General features: G+C 42.3%; 1 protein-coding gene across 1 annotated transcript; it reads left to right on the forward strand.

The window, feature by feature from the left end:
• The first annotated feature begins 104 nt into the window (after positions 1-104).
• MANSC4 (MANSC domain containing 4) lies at positions 105-21,880 on the forward strand. Its single transcript, XM_075275439.1, has 5 exons — positions 105-180; positions 17,196-17,371; positions 19,925-20,173; positions 20,821-20,955; positions 21,155-21,880. The coding sequence occupies exons 3-5, from the start codon at positions 19,951-19,953 to the stop codon at positions 21,811-21,813; spliced, it is 1,017 nt and encodes a 338-aa protein (XP_075131540.1). The 5' UTR covers positions 105-180; positions 17,196-17,371; positions 19,925-19,950; the 3' UTR covers positions 21,814-21,880.
• The last annotated feature ends 421 nt before the right edge of the window (positions 21,881-22,301 follow it).

Raw genomic sequence — 22,301 nt, forward strand, 5'->3', positions numbered from 1 at the left:
CCGGAAAACCCCTGACTCCTCCCAGCTGTCCACCCCCTCCCTATAGCTACACCCCCTGGTATATATATATCTCTGTATATACACCACAGTCTGCTCCACCTGCACAGTCACAGCCCCAAACCTCATATGGAAGAAGAGCAGTGTGAACAGTGTCCTACACCAGATACACAGAACTACAAAGTAATCTCCAGGGAAACTGTATACTAAGCTGTATCTAATCCTATCCCGTGTGATACTGTATACTGAGCTGTGTATCTAATCCTATCCTGTGTGATACTGTATACTGAGCTGTGTATCTAAGCCTATCCTGTGTGATACTGTATACTGAGCTGTGTATCTAATCCTATCCCGTGTGATACTGTATACTGAGCTGTGTATCTAATCCTATCCTGTGTGATACTGTATACTGAGCTGTGTATCTAAGCCTATCCTGTGTGATACTGTATCCTGATCTGTGTATCTAATCCTATTCTGTGTGATACTGTATACTGAGCTGTGTATCTAATCCTATCCTGTGTGATACTGTATACTGAGCCGTGTATCTAATCCTCTCCTGTGTGATACTGTATACTGAGCTGTGTATCTAATCCTCTCCTGTGTGATACTGTATACTGAGCTGTGTATCTAATCCTACCCTGTGTGATACTGTATACTGAGCTGTGTATCTAATCCTATCCTGTGTGATACTGTATACTGAGCTGTATCTAATCCTATCCTGTGTGATACTGTATACTGAGCTGTGTATCTAATCCTATCCTGTGATACTGTATACTGAGCTGTATCTAATCCTATCCCGTGTGATACTGTATACTGAGCCGTGTATCTAATCCTATCCTGTGTGATACTGTATACTGAGCCGTGTATCTAATCCTATCCTGTGTGATACTGTATACTGAGCCGTGTATCTAATCCTATCCTGTGTGATACTGTATACTGAGCTGTGTATCTAATCCTATCCTGTGTGATACTGTATACTGAGCTGTGTATCTAATCCTATCCTGTGTGATACTGTATACTGAGCTGTATCTAATCCTATCCTGTGTGATACTGTATACTGAGCTGTGTATCTAATCCTATCCTGTGTGATACTGTATACTGAGCTGTGTATCTAATCCTATCCTGTGTGATACTGTATACTGAGCTGTATCTAATCCTATCCTGTGTGATACTGTATACTGAGCTGTGTATCTAATCCTATCCTGTGTGATACTGTATACTGAGCTGTGTATCTAATCCTATCCTCTGTGATACTGTATACTGATCTGTGTATCTAATCCTATCCTGTGTGATACTGTATACTGAGCCGTGTATCTAATCCTCTCCTGTGTGATACTGTATACTGAGCTGTGTATCTAATCCTCTCCTGTGTGATACTGTATACTGAGCTGTGTATCTAATCCTAACCTGTGTGATACTGTATACTGAGCCGTGTATCTAATCCTATCCTGTGTGATACTGTATACTGAGCTGTGTATCTAATCCTATCCTGTGTGATACTGTATACTGAGCTGTGTATCTAATCCTATCCTGTGTGATACTGTATAATGAGCTGTGTATCTAATCCTATCCTGTGTGATACTGTATACTGAGCTGTGTATCTAATCCTATCCTGTGATACTGTATACTGAGCTGTATCTAATCCTATCCCGTGTGATACTGTATACTGAGCCGTGTATCTAATCCTATCCTGTGTGATACTGTATACTGAGCCGTGTATCTAATCCTATCCTGTGTGATACTGTATACTGAGCCGTGTATCTAATCCTATCCTGTGTGATACTGTATACTGAGCTGTGTATCTAATCCTATCCTGTGTGATACTGTATACTGAGCTGTATCTAATCCTATCCTGTGTGATACTGTATACTGAGCTGTGTATCTAATCCTATCCTGTGTGATACTGTATACTGAGCTGTGTATCTAATCCTATTCCGTGTGATACTGTATACTGAGCTGTGTATCTAATCCTATCCTGTGTGATACTGTATACTGAGCTGTGTATCTAATCCTATCATGTGTGATACTGTATACTGAGCTGTGTATCTAATCCTCTCCTGTGTGATACTGTATACTGAGCTGTGTATCTAATCCTCTCCTGTGTGATACTGTATACTGAGCTGTGTATCTAATCCTACCCTGTGTGATACTGTATACTGAGCCGTGTATCTAATCCTATCCTGTGTGATACTGTATACTGAGCTGTGTATCTAATCCTATCCTGTGTGATACTGTATACTGAGCTGTGTATCTAATCCTATCCTGTGTGATACTGTATACTGAGCTGTGTATCTAATCCTATCCTGTGTGATACTGTATACTGAGCTGTGTATCTAATCCTATCCTGTGTTATACTGTATACTGAGCTGTGTATCTAATCCTATCCTGTGTGATACTGTATACTGAGCTGTATCTAATCCTACCCTGTGTGATACTGTATACTGAGCTATGTATCTAATCCTATCCTGTGTGATACTGTATACTGAGCTGTGTATCTAATCCTATCCTGTGTGATACTGTACACTGAGCTGTGTATCTAATCCTATCCTGTGTGATACTGTATACTGAGCTGTATCTAATCCTATCCTGTGTGATACTGTATACTGAGCTGTATCTAATCCTATCCTGTGTGATACTGTATACTGAGCTGTGTATCTAAGCCTATCCTGTGTGATACTGTATACTGAGCTGTGTATCTAATCCTATCCTGTGTGATACTGTATACTGAGCCGTGTATCTAATCCTCTCCTGTGTGATACTGTATACTGAGCTGTGTATCTAATCCTCTCCTGTGTGATACTGTATACTGAGCTGTGTATCTAATCCTATCCTGTGATACTGTATACTGAGCTGTATCTAATCCTATCCCGTGTGATACTGTATACTGAGCCGTGTATCTAATCCTATCCTGTGTGATACTGTATACTGAGCCGTGTATCTAATCCTATCCTGTGTGATACTGTATACTGAGCCGTGTATCTAATCCTATCCTGTGTGATACTGTATACTGAGCTGTGTATCTAATCCTATCCTGTGTGATACTGTATACTGAGCTGTGTATCTAATCCTATCCTGTGTGATACTGTATACTGAGCTGTATCTAATCCTATCCTGTGTGATACTGTATACTGAGCTGTGTATCTAATCCTATCCTGTGTGATACTGTATACTGAGCTGTATCTAATCCTATCCTGTGTGATACTGTATACTGAGCTGTGTATCTAATCCTATCCTGTGTGATACTGTATACTGAGCTGTGTATCTAATCCTATCCTGTGTGATACTGTATACTGAGCTGTATCTAATCCTATCCTGTGTGATACTGTATACTGAGCTGTGTATCTAATCCTATCCTGTGTGATACTGTATACTGAGCTGTGTATCTAATCCTATCCTCTGTGATACTGTATACTGATCTGTGTATCTAATCCTATCCTGTGTGATACTGTATACTGAGCCGTGTATCTAATCCTCTCCTGTGTGATACTGTATACTGAGCTGTGTATCTAATCCTATCCTGTGTGATACTGTATACTGAGCTGTGTATCTAATCCTATCCTCTGTGATACTGTATACTGATCTGTGTATCTAATCCTATCCTGTGTGATACTGTATACTGAGCTGTGTATCTAATCCTATCCTGTGTGATACTGTATACTGAGCTGTGTATCTAATCCTATCCTGTGTGATACTGTATAATGAGCTGTGTATCTAATCCTATCCTGTGTGATACTGTATACTGAGCTGTGTATCTAATCCTATCCTGTGATACTGTATACTGAGCTGTATCTAATCCTATCCCGTGTGATACTGTATACTGAGCCGTGTATCTAATCCTATCCTGTGTGATACTGTATACTGAGCCGTGTATCTAATCCTATCCTGTGTGATACTGTATACTGAGCCGTGTATCTAATCCTATCCTGTGTGATACTGTATACTGAGCTGTGTATCTAATCCTATCCTGTGTGATACTGTATACTGAGCTGTGTATCTAATCCTATCCTGTGTGATACTGTATACTGAGCTGTGTATCTAATCCTATTCCGTGTGATACTGTATACTGAGCTGTGTATCTAATCCTATCCTGTGTGATACTGTATACTGAGCTGTGTATCTAATCCTATCATGTGTGATACTGTATACTGAGCTGTGTATCTAATCCTCTCCTGTGTGATACTGTATACTGAGCTGTGTATCTAATCCTCTCCTGTGTGATACTGTATACTGAGCTGTGTATCTAATCCTCTCCTGTGTGATACTGTATACTGAGCTGTGTATCTAATCCTACCCTGTGTGATACTGTATACTGAGCTGTGTATCTAATCCTATCCTGTGTGATACTGTATACTGAGCTGTATCTAATCCTATCCTGTGTGATACTGTATACTGAGCTGTGTATCTAATCCTATCCTGTGATACTGTATACTGAGCTGTATCTAATCCTATCCCGTGTGATACTGTATACTGAGCCGTGTATCTAATCCTATCCTGTGTGATACTGTATACTGAGCCGTGTATCTAATCCTATCCTGTGTGATACTGTATACTGAGCCGTGTATCTAATCCTATCCTGTGTGATACTGTATACTGAGCTGTGTATCTAATCCTATCCTGTGTGATACTGTATACTGAGCTGTGTATCTAATCCTATCCTGTGTGATACTGTATACTGAGCTGTATCTAATCCTATCCTGTGTGATACTGTATACTGAGCTGTGTATCTAATCCTATCCTGTGTGATACTGTATACTGAGCTGTATCTAATCCTATCCTGTGTGATACTGTATACTGAGGTGTGTATCTAATCCTATCCTGTGTGATACTGTATACTGAGCTGTGTATCTAATCCTATCCTGTGTGATACTGTATACTGAGCTGTATCTAATCCTATCCTGTGTGATACTGTATACTGAGCTGTGTATCTAATCCTATCCTGTGTGATACTGTATACTGAGCTGTGTATCTAATCCTATCCTCTGTGATACTGTATACTGATCTGTGTATCTAATCCTATCCTGTGTGATACTGTATACTGAGCCGTGTATCTAATCCTCTCCTGTGTGATACTGTATACTGAGCTGTGTATCTAATCCTATCCTGTGTGATACTGTATACTGAGCTGTGTATCTAATCCTATCCTCTGTGATACTGTATACTGATCTGTGTATCTAATCCTATCCTGTGTGATACTGTATACTGAGCTGTGTATCTAATCCTATCCTGTGTGATACTGTATACTGAGCTGTGTATCTAATCCTATCCTGTGTGATACTGTATAATGAGCTGTGTATCTAATCCTATCCTGTGTGATACTGTATACTGAGCTGTGTATCTAATCCTATCCTGTGATACTGTATACTGAGCTGTATCTAATCCTATCCCGTGTGATACTGTATACTGAGCCGTGTATCTAATCCTATCCTGTGTGATACTGTATACTGAGCCGTGTATCTAATCCTATCCTGTGTGATACTGTATACTGAGCCGTGTATCTAATCCTATCCTGTGTGATACTGTATACTGAGCTGTGTATCTAATCCTATCCTGTGTGATACTGTATACTGAGCTGTGTATCTAATCCTATCCTGTGTGATACTGTATACTGAGCTGTGTATCTAATCCTATTCCGTGTGATACTGTATACTGAGCTGTGTATCTAATCCTATCCTGTGTGATACTGTATACTGAGCTGTGTATCTAATCCTATCATGTGTGATACTGTATACTGAGCTGTATCTAATCCTATCCTGTGTGATACTGTATACTGAGCTGTATCTAATCCTATTCTGTGTGATACTGTATACTGAGCTGTGTATCTAATCCTATCCTGTGTGATACTGTATACTGAGCTGTGTATCTAATCCTATCCTGTGTGATACTGTATACTGAGCTGTGTATATAATCCTCTCCTGTGTGATACTGTATACTGAGCCGTGTATCTAATCCTATCCTGTGTGATACTGTATACTGAGCCGTGTATCTAATCCTATCCTGTGTGATACTGTATACTGAGCCGCGTATCTAATCCTATCCTGTGTGATACTGTATACTGAGCTGTATCTAATCCTATCCTGTGTGATACTGTATACTGAGCTGTATCTAATCCTATCCTGTGTGATACTGTATACTGAGCCGTGTATCTAATCCTATCCTGTGTGATACTGTATACTGAGCCGTGTATCTAATCCTATCCTGTGTGATACTGTATACTGAGCTGTGTATCTAATCCTATCCTGTGTGATACTGTATACTGAGCTGTATCTAATCCTATCCTGTGTGATACTGTATACTGAGCTGTGTATCTAATCCTATCCTGTGTGATACTGTATACTGAGCCGTGTATCTAATCCTAACCTGTGTGATACTGTATACTGAGCCGTGTATCTAATCCTATCCTGTGTGATACTGTATACTGAGCCGTGTATCTAATCCTATCCTGTGTGATACTGTATACTGAGCTGTATCTAATCCTACCCTGTGTGATACTGTATACTGAGCTGTATCTAATCCTATCCTGTGTGATACTGTATACTGAGCTGTATCTAATCCTATCCTGTGTGATACTGTATACTGAGCTGTGTATATAATCCTCTCCTGTGTGATACTGTATACTGAGCCGTGTATCTAATCCTATCCTGTGTGATACTGTATACTGAGCCGTGTATCTAATCCTATCCTGTGTGATACTGTATACTGAGCCGCGTATCTAATCCTATCCTGTGTGATACTGTATACTGAGCTGTATCTAATCCTATCCTGTGTGATACTGTATACTGAGCTGTGTATCTAATCCTATCCTGTGTGATACTGTATACTGAGCTGTGTATCTAATCCTATCCTGTGTGATACTGTATACTGAGCTGTATCTAATCCTATCCTGTGTGATACTGTATACTGAGCTGTATCTAATCATATCCTGTGTGATACTGTATACTGATCTGTGTATCTAATCCTATCCTGTGTGATACTGTATACTGAGCTGTATCTAATCCTATCCTGTGTGATACTGTATACTGAGCTGTATCTAATCCTATCCTGTGTGATACTGTATACTGAGCTGTGTATCTAATCCTATCCCGTGTGATACTGTATACTGAGCTGTATCTAATCCTATCCTGTGTGATACAGTATACTGAGCTGTATCTAATCCTATCCTGTGTGATACTGTATACTGAGCTGTGTATCTAATCCTATCCTGTGTGATACTGTATACTGAGCTGTATCTAATCCTATCCTGTGTGATACTGTATACTGAGCTGCTGTATCTAATCCTATCCTGTGTGATACTGTATACTGAGCTGTGTATCTAATCCTATCCTGTGTGATACTGTATACTGAGCTGTGTATCTAATCCTATCCTGTGTGATACTGTATACTGAGCTGTGTATCTAATCCTATCCTGTGTGATACTGTATACTGAGCTGTATCTAATCCTATCCTGTGTGATACTGTATACTGAGCTGTATCTAATCCTACCCTGTGTGATACTGTATACTGAGCTGTGTATCTAATCCTATCCTGTGTGATACTGTATACTGAGCTGTGTATCTAATCCTATCCTGTGTGATACTGTATACTGAGCTGTGTATCTAAGTCTATCCTGTGTGATACTGTATACTGAGCCGTGTATCTAATCCTATCCTGTGTGATACTGTATACTGAGCCGCGTATCTAATCCTATCCTGTGTGATACTGTATACTGAGCTGTATCTAATCCTACCCTGTGTGATACTGTATACTGAGCTGTGTATCTAATCCTATCCTGTGTGATACTGTATACTGAGCTGTGTATCTAATCCTATCCTGTGTGATACTGTATACTGAGCCGCGTATCTAATCCTATCCTGTGTGATACTGTATACTGAGCTGTGTATCTAATCCTATCCTGTGTGATACTGTATACTGAGCTGTGTATCTAATCCTATCCTGTGTGATACTGTATACTGAGCTGTGTATCTAAGTCTATCCTGTGTGATACTGTATACTGAGCCGTGTATCTAATCCTATCCTGTGTGATACTGTATACTGAGCCGCGTATCTAATCCTATCCTGTGTGATACTGTATACTGAGCTGTATCTAATCCTACCCTGTGTGATACTGTATACTGAGCTGTGTATCTAATCCTATCCTGTGTGATACTGTATACTGAGCTGTGTATCTAATCCTATCCTGTGTGATACTGTATACTGAGCCGCGTATCTAATCCTATCCTGTGTGATACTGTATACTGAGCTGTATCTAATCCTATCCTGTGTGATACTGTATACTGAGCTGTGTATCTAATCCTATCCTGTGTGATACTGTATACTGAGCTGTATCTAATCCTATCCTGTGTGATACTGTATACTGAGCTGTGTATCTAATCCTATCCTGTGTGATACTGTATACTGATCCGTGTATCTAATCCTAACCTGTGTGATACTGTATACTGAGCCGTGTATCTAATCCTATCCTGTGTGATACTGTATACTGAGCCGTGTATCTAATCCTATCCTGTGTGATACTGTATACTGAGCTGTGTATCTAATCCTATCCTGTGTGATACTGTATACTGAGCTGTGTATCTAATCCTATCCTGTGTGATACTGTATACTGAGCTGTGTATCTAATCCTATCCTGTGTGATACTGTATACTGAGCCGTGTATCTAATCCTATCCTGTGTGATACTGTATACTGAGCCGTGTATCTAATCCTATCCTGTGTGATACTGTATACTGAGCTGTATCTAATCCTATCCTGTGTGATACTGTATACTGAGCTGTGTATCTAATCCTATCCTGTGTGATACTGTATACTGAGCTGTATCTAATCCTACCCTGTGTGATACTGTATACTAAGCTGTGTATCTAATCCTTTCCTGTGTGATACTGTATACTGATCTGTGTATCTAATCCTATCCTGTGTGATACTGTATACTGAGCCGTGTATCTAATCCTATCCTGTGTGATACTGTATACTGAGCTGCGTATCTAATCCTATCCTGTGTGATACTGTATACTGAGCTGCGTATCTAATCCTATCCTGTGTGATACTGTATACTGAGCTGTGTATCTAATCCTATCCTGTGTGATACTGTATACTGAGCTGTGTATCTAATCCTATCCTGTGTGATACTGTATACTGAGCTGTATCTAATCCTATCCTGTGTGATACTGTATACTGAGCTGTATCTAATCCTATCCTGTGTGATACTGTATACTGAGCTGTGTATCTAATCCTATCCTGTGTGATACTGTATACTGAGCTGTATCTAATCCTATCCTGTGTGATACTGTATACTGAGCTGTATCTAATCCTATTCTGTGTGATACTGTATACTGAGCTGTATCTAATCCTATTCTGTGTGATACTGTATACTGAGCTGTATCTAATCCTATTCTGTGTGATACTGTATACTGAGCTGTATCTAATCCTATCATGTGTGATACTGTATACTGAGCTGTGTATCTAATCCTATCCTGTGTGATACTGTATACTGAGCTGTGTATCTAATCCTATCCTGTGTGATACTGTATACTGATCTGTGTATCTAATCCTATCCTGTGTGATACTGTATACTGAGCTGTATCTAATCCTATCCTGTGTGATACTGTATACTGAGCTGTATCTAATCCTATCCTGTGTGATACAGTATACTGAGCTGTATCTAATCCTATCCTGTGTGATACTGTATACTGAGCTGTGTATCTAATCCTATCCTGTGTGATACTGTATACTGAGCTGTATCTAATCCTATCCTGTGTGATACTGTATACTGAGCTGTGTATCTAATCCTATCCTGTGTGATACTGTATACTGAGCTGTATCTAATCCTATCCTGTGTGATACTGTATACTGAGCTGCTGTATCTAATCCTATCCTGTGTGATACTGTATACTGAGCTGTGTATCTAATCCTATCCTGTGATACTGTATACTGAGCTGTGTATCTAATCCTATCCTGTGTGATACTGTATACTGAGCTGTATCTAATCCTATCCTGTGTGATACTGTATACTGAGCCGTGTATCTAATCCTATCCTGTGTGATACTGTATACTGAGCTGCGTATCTAATCCTATCCTGTGTGATACTGTATACTGAGCTGCGTATCTAATCCTATCCTGTGTGATACTGTATACTGAGCCGCGTATCTAATCCTATCCTGTGTGATACTGTATACTGAGCTGTATCTAATCCTATCCTGTGTGATACTGTATACTGAGCTGTGTATCTAATCCTATCCTGTGTGATACTGTATACTGAGCTGTATCTAATCCTATCCTGTGTGATACTGTATACTGAGCTGTGTATCTAATCCTATCCTGTGTGATACTGTATACTGATCCGTGTATCTAATCCTAACCTGTGTGATACTGTATACTGAGCCGTGTATCTAATCCTATCCTGTGTGATACTGTATACTGAGCCGTGTATCTAATCCTATCCTGTGTGATACTGTATACTGAGCTGTGTATCTAATCCTATCCTGTGTGATACTGTATACTGAGCTGTGTATCTAATCCTATCCTGTGTGATACTGTATACTGAGCTGTGTATCTAATCCTATCCTGTGTGATACTGTATACTGAGCTGTGTATCTAATCCTATCCTGTGTGATACTGTATACTGAGCCGTGTATCTAATCCTATCCTGTGTGATACTGTATACTGAGCTGTGTATCTAATCCTATCCTGTGTGATACTGTATACTGAGCTGTGTATCTAATCCTATCCTGTGTGATACTGTATACTGAGCTGTATCTAATCCTATCCTGTGTGATACTGTATACTGAGCTGTGTATCTAATCCTATCCTGTGTGATACTGTATACTAAGCTGTGTATCTAATCCTATCCTGTGTGATACTGTATACTGAGCTGTGTATCTAATCCTATCCTGTGTGATACTGTATACTGAGCTGTGTATCTAATCCTATCCTGTGTGATACTGTATACTGAGCTGTGTATCTAATCCTATCCTGTGTGATACTGTCTGCTGAGCTGTGTATCTAATCCTATCCTGTGTGATACTGTATACTGAGCCGTGTATCTAATCCTATCCTGTGTGATACTGTATACTGAGCCGTGTATCTAATCCTATCCTGTGTGATACTGTATACTGAGCTGTATCTAATCCTATCCTGTGTGATACTGTATACTGAGCTGTGTATCTAATCCTATCCTGTGTGATACTGTATACTGAGCTGTATCTAATCCTACCCTGTGTGATACTGTATACTAAGCTGTGTATCTAATCCTTTCCTGTGTGATACTGTATACTGATCTGTGTATCTAATCCTATCCTGTGTGATACTGTATACTGAGCCGTGTATCTAATCCTATCCTGTGTGATACTGTATACTGAGCTGCGTATCTAATCCTATCCTGTGTGATACTGTATACTGAGCTGCGTATCTAATCCTATCCTGTGTGATACTGTATACTGAGCTGTGTATCTAATCCTATCCTGTGTGATACTGTATACTGAGCTGTGTATCTAATCCTATCCTGTGTGATACTGTATACTGAGCTGTATCTAATCCTATCCTGTGTGATACTGTATACTGAGCTGTATCTAATCCTATCCTGTGTGATACTGTATACTGAGCTGTGTATCTAATCCTATCCTGTGTGATACTGTATACTGAGCTGTATCTAATCCTATCCTGTGTGATACTGTATACTGAGCTGTATCTAATCCTATTCTGTGTGATACTGTATACTGAGCTGTATCTAATCCTATTCTGTGTGATACTGTATACTGAGCTGTATCTAATCCTATTCTGTGTGATACTGTATACTGAGCTGTATCTAATCCTATCCTGTGTGATACTGTATACTGAGCTGTGTATCTAATCCTATCCTGTGTGATACTGTATACTGATCTGTGTATCTAATCCTATCCTGTGTGATACTGTATACTGAGCTGTATCTAATCCTATCCTGTGTGATACTGTATACTGAGCTGTATCTAATCCTATCCTGTGTGATACAGTATACTGAGCTGTATCTAATCCTATCCTGTGTGATACTGTATACTGAGCTGTGTATCTAATCCTATCCTGTGTGATACTGTATACTGAGCTTTATCTAATCCTATCCTGTGTGATACTGTATACTGAGCTGTGTATCTAATCCTATCCTGTGTGATACTGTATACTGAGCTGTATCTAATCCTATCCTGTGTGATACTGTATACTGAGCTGCTGTATCTAATCCTATCCTGTGTGATACTGTATACTGAGCTGTGTATCTAATCCTATCCTGTGATACTGTATACTGAGCTGTGTATCTAATCCTATCCTGTGTGATACTGTATACTGAGCTGTATCTAATCCTATCCTGTGTGATACTGTATACTGAGCCGTGTATCTAATCCTATCCTGTGTGATACTGTATACTGAGCTGCGTATCTAATCCTATCCTGTGTGATACTGTATACTGAGCTGCGTATCTAATCCTATCCTGTGTGATACTGTATACTGAGCTGTGTATCTAATCCTATCCTGTGTGATACTGTATACTGAGCTGTGTATCTAATCCTATCCTGTGTGATACTGTATACTGAGCTGTATCTAATCCTATCCTGTGTGATACTGTATACTGAGCTGTATATAATCCTATTCTGTGTGATACTGTATACTGAGCTGTATCTAATCCTATCCTGTGTGATACAGTATACTGAGCTGTATCTAATCCTATCCTGTGTGATACTGTATACTGAGCTGTATCTAATCCTATCCTGTGTGATACTGTATACTGAGCTGTGTATCTAATCCTATCCTGTGTGATACTGTATACTGAGCTGTATCTAATCCTATCCTGTGTGATACTGTATACTGAGCTGTGTATCTAATCCTATCCTGTGTGATACTGTATACTGAGCTGTGTATCTAATCATCTCCTGTGTGATACTGTATACTGAGCTGTATCTAATCCTATCCTGTGTGATACTGTATACTGAGCTGTGTATCTAATCCTATCCTGTGTGATACTGTATACTGAGCTGTGTATCTAATCCTATCCTGTGTGATACTGTATACTGAGCTGTGTATCTAATCCTATCCTGTGTGATACTGTATACTGAGCTGTGTATCTAATCCTATCCTGTGTGATACTGTATACTGAGCTGTGTATCTAATCCTATCCTGTGTGATACTGTATACTGAGCTGTGTATCTAATCCTATCCTGTGTGATACTGTATACTGAGCTGTGTATCTAATCCTATCCTGTGTGATACTGTATACTGAGCTGTGTATCTAATCCTATCCTGTGTGATACTGTATACTGAGCTGTGTATCTAATCCTATCCTGTGTGATACTGTATACTGAGCTGTGTATCTAATCCTATCCTGTGTGATACTGTATACTGAGCTGTGTATCTAATCCTATCCTGTGTGATACTGTATACTGAGCTGTGTATCTAATCCTATCCTGTGTGATACTGTATACTGAGCTGTGTATCTATTCCTATCCTGTGTGATACTGTATACTGAGCTGTATCTAATCCTATCCTGTGTGATACTGTATACTGAGCTGTGTATCTAATCCTATCCTGTGTGATACTGTATACTGAGCCGTGTATCTAATCCTATCCTGTGTGATAATGTATACTGAGCGGTGTATCTAATCCTATCCTGTGTGATACTGTATACTGAGCCGTGTATCTAATCCTATCCTGTGTGATACTGTATACTGAGCCGTGTATCTAATCCTATCCTGTGTGATACTGTATACTGAGCCGTGTATCTAATCTTATCCTGTGTGATACTGTATACTGAGCGGTGTATCTAATCCTATCCTGTGTGATACTGTATACTGAGCTGTGTATCTAATCCTATCCTGTGTGATACTGTATACTGAGCTGTGTATGTAATCCTATCCTGTGTGATACTGTATACTGAGCTGTGTATCTAATCCTATCCTGTGTGATACTGTATACTGAGCTGTGTATCTAATCCTATCCTGTGTGATACTGTATACTGAGCTGTGTATCTAATCCTATCCTGTGTGATACTGTATACTGAGCTGTGTATCTAATCCTATCCTGTGTGATACTGTATACTGAGCTGTGTATCTAATCCTATCCTGTGTGATACTGTATACTGAGCTGTGTATCTAATCCTATCCTGTGTGATACTGTATACTGAGCTGTGTATCTAATCCTATCCTGTGTGATACTGTATACTGAGCTGTGTATCTATTCCTATCCTGTGTGATACTGTATACTGAGCTGTATCTAATCCTATCCTGTGTGGTACTGTATACTGAGCTGTGTATCTAATCCTATCCTGTGTGATACTGTATACTGAGCCGTGTATCTAATCCTATCCTGTGTGATAATGTATACTGAGCGGTGTATCTAATCCTATCCTGTGTGATACTGTATACTGAGCCGTGTATCTAATCCTATCCTGTGTGATACTGTATACTGAGCCGTGTATCTAATCCTATCCTGTGTGATACTGTATACTGAGCCGTGTATCTAATCTTATCCTGTGTGATACTGTATACTGAGCGGTGTATCTAATCCTATCCTGTGTGATACTGTATACTGAGCTGTGTATGTAATCCTATCCTGTGTGATACTGTATACTGAGCTGTGTATCTAATCCTATCCTGTGTGATACTGTATACTGAGCTGTGTATCTAATCCTATCCTGTGTGATACTGTATACTGAGCTGTGTATCTAATCCTATCCTGTGTGATACTGTATACTGAGCTGTGTATCTAATCCTATCCTGTGTGATACTGTATACTGAGCTGTGTATCTAATCCTATCCTGTGTGATACTGTATACTGAACTGTGTATCTAATCCTATCCTGTGTGATACTGTATACTGAGCTGTGTATCTATTCCTATCCTGTGTGATACTGTATACTGAGCTGTATCTAATCCTATCCTGTGTGGTACTGTATACTGAGCTGTGTATCTAATCCTATCCTGTGTGATACTGTATACTGAGCCGTGTATCTAATCCTATCCTGTGTGATAATGTATACTGAGCGGTGTATCTAATCCTATCCTGTGTGATACTGTATACTGAGCCGTGTATCTAATCCTATCCTGTGTGATACTGTATACTGAGCCGTGTATCTAATCCTATCCTGTGTGATACTGTATACTGAGCCGTGTATCTAATCTTATCCTGTGTGATACTGTATACTGAGCGGTGTATCTAATCCTATCCTGTGTGATACTGTATACTGAGCTGTGTATCTAATCCTATCCTGTGTGATACTGTATACTGAGCTGTGTATCTAATCCTATCCTGTGTGATACTGTATACTGAGCTGTGTATCTAATCCTATCCTGTGTGATACTGTATACTGAGCTGTGTATCTAATCCTATCCTGTGTGATACTGTATACTGAGCTGTGTATCTATTCCTATCCTGTGTGATACTGTATACTGAGCTGTGTATCTAATCCTACCCTGTGTGATACTGTATCTAATCCTGTTTGTGTGATACCACTTTTGGCCAGTAGGTGGCGCCCCCTCTCTTCCTCTCTGTGTTCCTTCCTCTTGTAGCTCACACATTGGCGCTGTTCCAGTACATGACACAGGGGGCGCTGTTGCTGTCTCTTCTTCTACCTGTAGGCTCCATTGTCTTCTCGCAGTGTAATCGGAGGAGCGGCTGATCGCAGTCTCTTAGCAGTCTCTTAGGAGGTCTCAGCGCTGGACATATGGGACATACATTAGTGATGGGTTTCTGGCACAATGGCTGATACCAGGGAACAATCGCTGGCATTCAGCAGGGCCGCACTTACAGCTTTATTGTAGACTCTGCCTGAAAGTCTCAGCTGAATGAGCAGCAGAACAATGAGCGTGGGAACCGGGGCCGAGGACACAAAGACACCAGGAAACTGTATCAGCCAGTCATGTGGAGGTGCGCCGAAACACTGACACGCACCTGCCCCTGTGTCTAATACACCCCACCCCAATATACCTACAGTCACAGCTCTGCTCACTGACAGTGAATGGAAGAGTCTCCCCTACACAATCCACAGCTGAGGGTTTGTTACAATGTATCCAGTCTATACAATCCTATCCTGACCTATTACTTCTCACAGCTGAGGGTTTGTTACAATGTATCTAGTCTATACAATCCTATCCTGACCCATTACTCCTCACGGCTGAAGGTTTGTTACAATGTATCCAGCCTTGTCAGCCACACTTTACCTGCTCTGATACATTGTAACAAACTGCCAGATTGCGAGCTTTCTGCTGCGGATGTGTTTAGCTCACAGAGCATTATCTACACTGGATACATTAGTAACAAACCACCCACAAGTTACAATGTGACACCAAAATATCTACAGTAAAGCCCATCCTGACTACTACTCACAGCTGCAGGTTTGTTACAATGTATCCAGTCTATACTATCCCTATGTATCTTGTTCTGATAGTTTGTTACAGTGTATCAGTCTGAAGTCCAGGCTGTTTAGCTTACAGAGGACAGTCCAGACTGGATACCTTGTAACAAACCCTCAGCAGTGGGCCGTATTAGGCCAAGGCAGGTGTTTGACTTCAGGTGTCGCCGTGAGTTTCCATTCATTCACAGTGAGCAGAGATATTAGAATTACATGCTGGGGCTCTAAACCAGGCACCCCAAAACGTTATAGAGTCCTCCTGTGTCAGGCGGCAGTGTAAAGCATGGTGGAGGTGCAGAGGTCACGGGGCCCCTGCGGTACCTGCACGTCTCTGCACTTCTGTTACCAGGGGCAGTTCGTTATTGGGGTCCTCACACTTGATTATTGGGTGCCCACCGACCTGACACTAATCTATTATCTGGCGCCCCCTGTGGTCTACCTATAGCCATACTCCATGCAGGGGTCAGACGTGACCCCATGGCGGGCCCTAAATATTAAACTGCGTCCCTGCGACATTGTATCTGATGACTCTGAAGTCGCAGATCAGAATTTACGATGATTTACAATGTGGCTACAAATAGAAGTGCCAATGTTTTTGGTTGCCTAGGATTTTCCGGTAGCCCATATGGCCGGTGGTCTTGTACTTGTTCTTCTGCATCTCATGGTGGGATCATGGGAGTTGTGATCCGCGCCCTGATGAGACGATCTCGACCCCTCCGGATTTCGCCGCCTTTTTATCCTGCGCAAGAAAACAAGAACTTCAATAATAAATGAATTAAAGATTAATATGAGAAAAATCCCAAAAACGTTTCATATTCCCGACTTTGGTTTCTTTTAAAGCTACGGCCAATAATGTGCGAGTGGCCCCCTCCCCCCGGCCCGGCCCTGAGGACAGGAGAGGACTGTGTGACGGAGGAGAGGAGGAGACAACCAGGGGGGATCCTGAAATCCGGAGAGGACAGAAGCCTGTGAGGAGAACCATGAGCCGACACATGGGGCCGGCACCTGCTACACAGGTAAGTGCCCGGAAACTGGGGGAGCCCCCGCACCACAAGGGGTTAACAGGGACCCTATCAGAGGAAGACTGACTAAAAACAGATTGTCTAGACTGGATACAATGTAACAAACCCTCAGCCGTGAGAAGTATTGTCAGTGTTACCTTGTAACTAGCGGCTTATATACAATGTAACAAACCCTCAGCTGTGACAAGTATTGTCAGTGCTACCTTGTAACTAGCGGCTTATATACAATGTAACAAACCCTCAGCGGTGAGAAGTATTGTCAGTGCTACCTTGTAACTAGCGGCTTATATACAATGTAACAAACCCTCAGCAGTGAGAAGTATTGTCAGTGCTACCTTGTAACTAGTGGATTGTATACAATGTATTAGTCCCTGACTCTGTAATAAGTGTATACTATAGGATATAAGGGATGAGTATATAGGGAGGCATTCACACTGCACCAAAACTGCATCAGAAAAAACTACCTGAGAAAGTGAATTGTCTAGACTGGATACAATGTAACAAACCCTCAGCAGTGAGATGTATTGTCAGTGCTACCATGTAACTAGTGGCTTATATACAATGTAACAAACCCTCAGCAGTGAGAAGTATTGTCAGTGCTACCATGTAACTAGCGGCTTATATACAATGTAACAAACCCTCAGCAGTGAGAAGTATTGTCAGTGTTACCATGTAACTAGTACCTTATATACAATGTAACAAACCCTCAGCAGTGAGAAGTATTGTCAGTGTTACCATGTAACTAGTGGCTTATATACAATGTAACAAACCCTCAGCTGTGAGAAGTATTGTCAGTGTTACCATGTAACTAGCGGCTTATATACAATGTAACAAACCCTCAGCTGTGACAAGTATTGTCAGTGCTACCTTGTAACTGGTGGCTTATATACAATGTAACAAACCCTCAGCCGTGAGAAGTATTGTCAGTGCTACCTTGTAACTAGTGGATTGTATACAATGTATTAGTCCCTGACTCTGTAATAAGTGTATACTATAGGATATAAGGGATGAGTATATAGGGAGGCATTCACACTGCACCAAAACTGCATCAGAAAAAACTACCTGAGAAAGTGAATTGTCTAGACTGGATACAATGTAACAAACCCTCAGCAGTGAGAAGTATTGTCAGTGTTACCTTGTAACTAGTGGCTTATATACAATGTAACAAACCCTCAGCAGTGAGAAGTATTGTCAGTGCTACCATGTAACTAGCGGCTTATATACAATGTAACAAACCCTCAGCAGTGAGAAGTATTGTCAGTGCTACCTTGTAACTAGTGGCTTATATACAATGTAACAAACCCTCAGCAGTGAGAAGTATTGTCAGTGCTACCTTGTAACTAGTGGCTTATATACAATGTAACAAACCCTCAGCAGTGAGAAGTATTGTCAGTGTTACCTTGTAACTGGTGGCTTATATACAATGTAACAAACCCTCAGCAGTGAGAAGTATTGTCAGTGCTTCCTTGTAACTAGCGGCTTATATACAATGTAACAAACCCTCAGCGGTGAGACGTATTGTCAGTGTTACCATGTAACTGGTGGATTATATACAATGTAATAAACCCTCAGCAGTGAGAAGTATTGTCAGTGTTACCATGTAACTAGTGGCTTATATACAATGTAACAAACCCTCAGCAGTGAGAAGTATTGTCAGTGTTACCATGTAACTAGTGGCTTATATACAATGTAACAAACCCTCAGCGGTGAGAAGTATTGTCAGTGTTACCATGTAACTAGTGGCTTATATACAATGTAACAAACCCTCAGCAGTGAGAAGTATTGTCAGTGTTACCATGTAACTAGTGGCTTATATACAATGTAACAAACCCTCAGCAGTGAGAAGTATTGTCAGTGTTACCATGTAACTAGTGGCTTATATACAATGTAACAAACCCTCAGCAGTGAGAAGTATTGTCAGTGTTACCATGTAACTAGTGGCTTATATACAATGTAACAAACCCTCAGCAGTGAGAAGTATTGTCAGTGTTACCTTGTAACTAGTGGATTATATACAATGTAACAAACCCTCAGCGGTGAGACGGTCTGTGTCAGTGCTACCATGTAACTAGTACCTTATATACAATGTAACAAACCCTCAGCGGTGAGACGGTCTGTGTCAGTGCTACCTTATATACAATGTAACAGTCTCGGGATTCTCGGGCTCTGTGCACACAGGGCAGGTGAAATGTATTAAAATTAAGAAGCTGCGCCACAACCAGTTGTCACGGTACCAGCTGCGCTGTGTGAACACAGTCATATATACCAGTCTATACCCTGTCCTTGTATCCTGTATACAGTTACTACACTATATACACTGCTCCTCCTGACATGTCTCACAGCTGAGGGTTTGTTACATTGTATTCAGTCTAGACCCCCCCTCTATGATGTGACCCCAGCAGTAACCCCATCTCTATTGTGCTGATGCTTTGTTACAATGTATCTCTCTGCATTGGCTGTTTGTCTACACCAGATACAATTGTACCAAACCCTCAGCTGTGGGTAGTGTCGGTATTATCTGTGACCCGGCCGTGTCCCCCTCTGCAGGACCCCGCACCCTGTAGCAGCCGGTCATGGTGGTGACCCTGGTGCTCCTCTCGCTCCTGGACCTCCCGTGGATCCTGTGCCTGTCCAGCGCCCTGTGCCCGCACACTGCCTTCTACCATGGCTGCTGGATCCGACGCTTCCCCGGACTCTTCCTCAGCTTCTCCGGCTCCGAACAACGCGGCGCCCGAATATTACAGAGACGCCCCGAGCCCTCCGCCCAACTGTGCAGCCGCAAGTGCTGTCACCAAGGTAACCCGTGTCTGCTACAATGTATCAGTGCAGGTGACAAGTATCAGAGGACTGACTGGTGCAACTGTAACAAACCCTCAGCTGCGACAAGTATCAGAGCGCTGACTGGTGCAACTGTAACAAACCCTCAGCTGCGACAAGTATCAGAGCGCTGACTGGTGCAACTGTAACAAACCCTCAGCTGCGACAAGTATCAGAGCGCTGACTGGTGCAACTGTAACAAACCCTCAGCTGCGACAAGTATCAGAGCGCTGACTGGTGCAACTGTAACAAACCCTCAGAGGTGACAACTTCTTCTATCACGTCATTCCTTGCCTGGTTGTCACTGAACCTTCTGGTTACTGTCAGTGGGCCAGAAATGAAGGGGCGATTGGTTTGGGGGCCCCTCTAATATGAGACCTCCGTGTTTGGAGCTTTGTATATTGGGATGTCTCCAGCACAGATTGTGGATTAGGAAAGTGCTCGAAAGACAATCCCATAATACACTGTTATATAATCCCATACAGAAGCGGCAGCGCCCCCTGACAGCTCAGGTCACAGCTGATATTACAGGATTATATGATATTATATATCAGGCAATTACTTGAAGGACAATCCCATAAGACGCCGTTTCCTGATAACACCCCCTGCTCCTCCTGTCTCCCCAGACTCGTGTAACGTGGCGGTCTTCTACTCCAAGGCGAGAGCTGAGAGCGGTGACTGTCACCTGGTGCACTGCCCAGAGCCGGAGAGCTGCCTCCTCCAGCTACAAGATGGCGGCGTCCTCTACACGGTCACAGCCGGTGAGTCCGCCATACTACAGGGGCGGAGTGAGTTGGCTCCTCCCCTTCCCTCCCTCTGCTCTGCCTGGCAATCAATCATATGTTCATCTCCTGACTCCTCCCCTTCCCTCCCTCTGCTCTGCCTGGACCTTGCAGGAGCTTTGGATGTGACTAGAGTATAAGCTGTGATGTAACGCCTTCCGTGTCTTCCATCTTCTAGGTGTTGATCCAGATCTTCTGGTCTTTGACACTTTGGGACACGTTGACTTGAACCCTCGCTCGTCCTCAAAATGGGAGCGTCTGAATATATCCCGAGCGCCGGCCCCCTCGCCCCCCGTCGTCACCTCTAAGGAGCCTCATGGCTACTCATTGCCCACCCGACCACAGGATGAGCCACCTACCCAGCACCCCCCTCCCCAGCCCCCTTCCCCGGCAGACTCCCCTCTGCGCTCCTTACCACCTACTTATTCTCCTCCATTCACTGCTCAAGCTTCATCTATGACCACATTGATCTCCTCTCCGGAAGACGAAGACCCCCACCAGAAGACTCCTCCGTCCTCCGCCCCCCTGGACCAGCCGGACCTTCAGAGCCCGGCCCACCTGGACAGCAGCAAGCAGCACGTCAATGACACCAAGGGCCACAGTGGTAGGAACCAGACGTATGAGGGGGACACAGAGGACTCCTCGGACACCCTGGCCGGTCTGTGGCCCCTTCCTGCCTTGATCGGGTCCACGGTGACCCTGCTGTGCTGCTGCTCGGGGATCCTGGTGTTTGGGTGTTGCAGGAGGAAGCGACGAGGGCGGTACAGGCCCTGCAGGGCGCCGAGGACTGGCAAAGGGACACTCATAACATGCACTCTGGTCAAGGAGAAGGACTGACCGTCATAGCCATGGACCTACCCCTAGTGGATAATATAGGTACTGCCAGTCCACCGCCACCTGGAAGGGTCCACTTCTGATTTTTCGTCACCCCCAGGACACATTTTTGGCTGTGGTCTCTACATTAAAGCTGCAAAATGTTACAGTAAAACAAACCTGAGGGCGTGTATACTTTTACAACCATGCGCCCAGGGGCATCGAAACTTAAAAACCAGAAGAAAATTTGCAAGAAAAATCCACCGTTTTGTGTTGACAGCTCCTACGCAGATCTATGGGCTGTCAAGGTTACAGACTGACGTGTAGTCAGCCCCTTGGCCTTGGTGGGGGGTCCCTGTGCTCAGATCCGGAGGTTCGGTGACGACTTGCAATCTCGGTCCAACCCCTGTAATAACATCAGAAAGACACCCCCGAATATTTGATAATCCGGCATCTCGCGGGTCCCGTTGGCACCGGATTAAAGGAATTGCGCGGTATAAATCTTACTGTAT

Source organism: Leptodactylus fuscus, chromosome 5 (assembly GCF_031893055.1).
Source record: "Leptodactylus fuscus isolate aLepFus1 chromosome 5, aLepFus1.hap2, whole genome shotgun sequence".
Lineage (NCBI taxonomy): Eukaryota > Metazoa > Chordata > Amphibia > Anura > Leptodactylidae > Leptodactylus > Leptodactylus fuscus.

Excerpts from the sequence above, each read along its gene's own strand:
- MANSC4 (XM_075275439.1), top strand. The coding sequence starts at position 19,951 with ATGGTGGTGACCCTGGTGCTCCTCTCGCTCCTGGACCTCCCGTGGATC. Across the intron at positions 20,174-20,820 it reads CCGCAAGTGCTGTCACCAAG|ACTCGTGTAACGTGGCGGTC; the intron begins GTAACCCGTGTC and ends CTGTCTCCCCAG. Across the intron at positions 20,956-21,154 it reads CCTCTACACGGTCACAGCCG|GTGTTGATCCAGATCTTCTG; the intron begins GTGAGTCCGCCA and ends TCCATCTTCTAG.